General features: G+C 40.2%; 1 protein-coding gene across 1 annotated transcript; it reads right to left on the bottom strand.

Annotated features, from left to right (window-relative positions):
- Positions 1-2,729: 2,729 nt before the first annotated feature.
- Positions 2,730-3,894, bottom strand: LOC105225473 (trypsin alpha). The gene has a single exon (XM_011203953.4). It carries the CDS (start codon positions 3,724-3,726, stop codon positions 2,809-2,811), a length of 918 nt encoding a protein of 305 aa, XP_011202255.2. The 5' UTR covers positions 3,727-3,894; the 3' UTR covers positions 2,730-2,808.
- Positions 3,895-4,721: the final 827 nt, after the last annotated feature.

Here is a 4,721-nt window from a genome sequence, read left to right as displayed (position 1 = left end):
TTATTGAACCAATCGTTACAATTCTTTAAAAACCTTCAAAACGGGCTCCTTCTGTGTCGATGCAGCGCTCGATTTTCAAGCATTGAAGGTGTCACGGAAGGCATTTTCCGGAATAGCTTTAAGAGCCGAGGTGCATGCTGCTTGGATCCCCTCTTTCGTATTAAAATACTTGCTTTAATTCGCTTTTTCAGACAAGGAAACACAAAAGTCTGGAGGGCTACATCTGCCAAAGCATTGAAATGACGGCCTTGGTTAGTTAGCTGTTCACAAGAAAAAGTGGTGTGACCCGGGGCGTTGTCGTGGTGCAACTTCCATTCGGCTGCAATGTCTTCTCGGACACGATCGACCCTTCGTTTGGGTCTCTTGAGGACTTCCACGTAAAACTTGACGTTGACGGTTTGTCTAAGAGAAACAAATTCATGGTGGACGATGCCTTTGATGTCAAAAAAGACAATAGCATCGCTTTCACTTTGAATTTGCTCATTCTTTCCTTTTTTGGGCGAGACGTCGCGTCAAAATCTTTGTCCTGACTCCAAGTGCACGGAGGCAACTGACCAGCCGCTCGTTCGTTAGCTAGGAACGCCCTCTACCGAATACTCTGTTCAGGGCATTAAAAATAATGTGTATCTCATTAATCATATATTTCTTGCTTCTTTTCTGTTCTTCTACATTTATAATCGCGCTGGATTTTTATTTAATGCATAACTCATACCTAACTGCTAACTTTTTATACATTTTGATGGACAGCATTTTTCTCATGACCAAAAAATTTTCCATCGCCCTGTTGAATTTTAAGCGTTTAATTGAGAACTCGAACGAATGTCACAACCATCACATTTTGCACGCTGACAGCCACAATTAACGGCTCTTTAGCGCCTCGTGAACGGTGAATTGCAATTACAAGTCGAATGCTTCATTTTCGCTAACACCTTCGGCAAAGTGTCGCATGCATAAAGTCATGAATTTAATTTATAACCGCTATGTTAGCCGGCAACTAATCATGTGGTTTCGCCCCGCCTTGCACGTTTTCAGCACTTCGACTACTTTGTCCAACGGCGTAACCAAAATGAGATTTAACAGCACTATAAATCGCAGCCAAATGCAGTGTAACGATCCCGTCGACTCGTCATAAATGCATGGATTTGGTCAGACGCGCCAAAAATATGCGCCACAATGCTAAAATGGTTGTAGCAGCTAATAGCGAGCCAATCTGATATCCGATCCACTGCGATCAGCTGTGATCCACACGTTCCTCCACTCAATGCGGCATTTTGTGGCATGCCAAGTGAAGCGTGGAAATGTGGGATTTTCTAGCTCATTACTGCAAATCAATGTCGTGTCCGCTAACGAGCACTATCTACCACAAATGTGAGCCGATTGCGATTTAATGCTCAAACATATTCGCGCATAACTTTTTATGTGTGTTCGTTTGCGCATGTGCGCGGATATAAATGTGAATTTGTCTCTGGCGGAGCACTTAATGCATTGGTAGGTTATGTGCCAACGATTTTTTTGTCTGCCGGCTAAGAAAAAGCGAAGAAGATGGTGTCAGACATGGCTCCCTTCAGTTCTTACTAAAGACGTTGTTGTTTGCAAGCATTTTTATTTTCAATACTTATGATCGTCAACAACATGTAGATGATTGTAGATTGTTACTATAGTACTAGGCATTTCAGGCTTTGTTGGCAAAATGAGGAGTATGCAAAAGCACTGGATAGTAAACGGACTCATTTCAGTCATCATTAGGCTTATTGGGTTTCCATATGTGATAGGACAGGATTAGACCGACTACATGAAGCAGGATGTTGGAGACTCCACATATGAGATGGTTGAGGCTAGTTAAGCTTTTGAGTTTTGTACATTACCGACGGTTTCTTCACCTAAAAGACAACAAAGTTTACAGACTGTAGCCTTTGGTTTCTTTTTAGCATAATGTCGTACCTCAGGGTATAGGTTGGGTTAGAAGAGTTCTTCCGGTAAGCTAAATAAAATTGTAAGAGCCTACGGGTTCAATAGTAATGGATCCTTGCTTTTTCATATCAGTTTCCGAATTTGCATTTCTACAGGGTTTGTCCGGAAAGTAATAGGACTGATTCGTTCGTTAGAGCAGAGGTACGCGATTAAATTCTGTGTGAAACTCAGGCTTACCCAGATGTTGCTTAAGCAGGAAGTGGTGTGTTTCGGTGGCATCAGGCGTTTTTTCTTTCGAGTGGCACACGCCGACGTCTCCTCGCCAAAAAAAGGGTAGAATGAGCAAATCCAAAGTGAAAACGATGCTCATTGTCTTTTTTGACATCAAAGGCATCGTCCACCATGAATTTGTTCCTCCTGAACAAACCGTCCCGGTCAAATTTTGCGTGGAAGTTCTTCAGAGACTCAAACGGAATGTCAATCAGGTCTGACAAGACATCGCAGCCGATTGGAAGCTGCTCCAAAACAGCCAAAGACGGCATCCCAACGCTTCCGCAGCCGCCCAATGATGAAAGGCAAGCATTTTGACACGACAGAGGGGATCCAAGCAGCATGGACCTCGGCTCTCAAGGCTATTCTGGAGAATGCCTTCCGTGACACCATCAATGCTTAGAAATGACTTTCCGTTCAAACCTTGTAGCTAAGCCAACGATATCAACTTTTTGGAATATTTTGTAAAATAGTAAAACATCACAGTACCAGGACCACTTTTTTTAAACAAATTTTGTTGTTTTTGCAATAAATCAAACGATAATCTGTACATTACATAATTTATTTATTTTGTTTCAAATATTTATACAATGTTTCAACTTATTGATAGTTACAATTTTTGCATATTTAATTTTTTGGGTTCAATGATCTTGTCACTCCCGTAATCCAGTCTCTATAAGCGGATACTTTGGTGTAAACACCGGGGTAGCCAGCTCGCGCGCAGCCATAACCAAAAGACACAACGCCATACTGTGTGCCTTGGCTTGTCAAAGCGCCACCAGAATCGCCTTGACAACTATCCTGTTTTGGAGCAGAGGCACATAACTGTTTAGTCGTAATTTGACTTATTCCACGGTATGAACTTGTGCAAGACCTCTTTTTCACCCGATTCACATTGACGCCACGCAAGTATTTCGTTGGATTAGCAGCACCCTCGTTTATTGTTCCCCAACCACTTATAAAATACGAACTCGGTTCTTTATTGTATGTCGCCAGTCGGACGGCTTTTACATTTGAATTGAATTTGAACGGTTTACTTGTACGCAACAAGGCTATATCATTAGCAGAAGTTCTAGGATTGTAACCACCATGATAGAGTACACGATCGACAATGCGCAATTGACCGCCGGTTTTAAATTGGTTAGAGCCTACACGTACCGCATGCCTTTTACTAATATTACCATAGACACAATGAGCGGCGGTCAGCACCCAATATTCGCTGATAACTGAGCCGCCACAAATAAAAGTGTTTGCTTGTATAACAGATGCCTGCCAGGGTGCTTCTCCGATGGAGATCTGGCGACCACCAACAATTCGATGATTTGTGGGCAATACAAAGTTGGGTCTCGAGTTGGTAGTATTGCTGGATTGACTGATTATAGTAGAGTTGGTGAGATTAATAACGGTTACGACTGGTTGGGATGCGCCACTGCCCACTTCGATAAATTCCACTCCAGCATCCTCTTCTTCGCTATCTTCATCAGTTTCGCAGTGATTGAAGGCACAGCAAGCGAGTAGAACGAGTAGCGCTAACGTCCGTTTCATCTTCGTTTTAAAATAGAACTGCTTGTTAGTTTTCGCAACGGCACTTTGTAGACCTTTTTCTAAGAAACCTACGCAAATTTGCCATTGTAAGCATTTGGTTACGACTCATTAATATTTTACGGATTTTGTTTTTGTAATTAAAGACAAATTCGATTTTGCGCAAGCGTAAGCGTACGAGTATTTAAGCGAAGCTAGACGAAGAATAAAGAAAGAGGAGAAAGCGTTTAATTAGGTTAATGGCCGGCTTATAAGAATAAAAGAGTTCATAACCCCATTCTCAAGTGTTTTAGCAAAAGCGTAATTATATTGAAATATGCGTTAGAAATATTTAGAAAAAAATCAAGATGACACCGTTTTGAAAATGTAAAATGATATTCGATCTATCTCCGTCTAACCCACAAGGAAAATGACATACATAAAGTAGCAGTAAATTTGGGAAGATATGAGATATGGAGAAAGAAGTATAGTTTACTGAAAAAACTCAAGGCTAAGCTTATGTATTGAGACTAATCGATTTAGTTCACTTAAGTAGTAACCAAAAGTGACATCGAATTTGCAGATAGACTCTTTACTTGAAGAGCCCACCTTATCAAAATTATATCCTCAGCTCAGTCGAAGCTTATCTTATCTCGGTACTTGTTCCTAGAACGCACTATCTAAGTTATTGGTAAGGAAACACTTTACCTCGGTATTTCTTTGTTATGTGTATCTCAGAACATAGCAATCCTGAGATGTATCTCAGAATATAGGATTTCGATAGTTTTCTCTTTCGTTGTTAGGAGCCTTTTTATCGATAATTTTATGCATTGCATTGTTTTAATTCTTCGATAATAATCACCAAACTTTTAAAACCAATATCAATAACAGCAAACTCATTAAAGAATATACATATATAGAAGTATATATACATAAGTATACATATATAAATATATATAGATATATATATATAGTTACATATGTATAAATTCCACAATAACACTAAACAAGTCTTTTAT

Source organism: Bactrocera dorsalis, chromosome 3 (assembly GCF_023373825.1).
Source record: "Bactrocera dorsalis isolate Fly_Bdor chromosome 3, ASM2337382v1, whole genome shotgun sequence".
Taxonomy (NCBI): Eukaryota; Metazoa; Arthropoda; class Insecta; order Diptera; family Tephritidae; genus Bactrocera; species Bactrocera dorsalis.
Note: the sequence above shows the minus strand (reverse complement) of the source record. Positions and strands in the feature narration are given on the sequence as shown.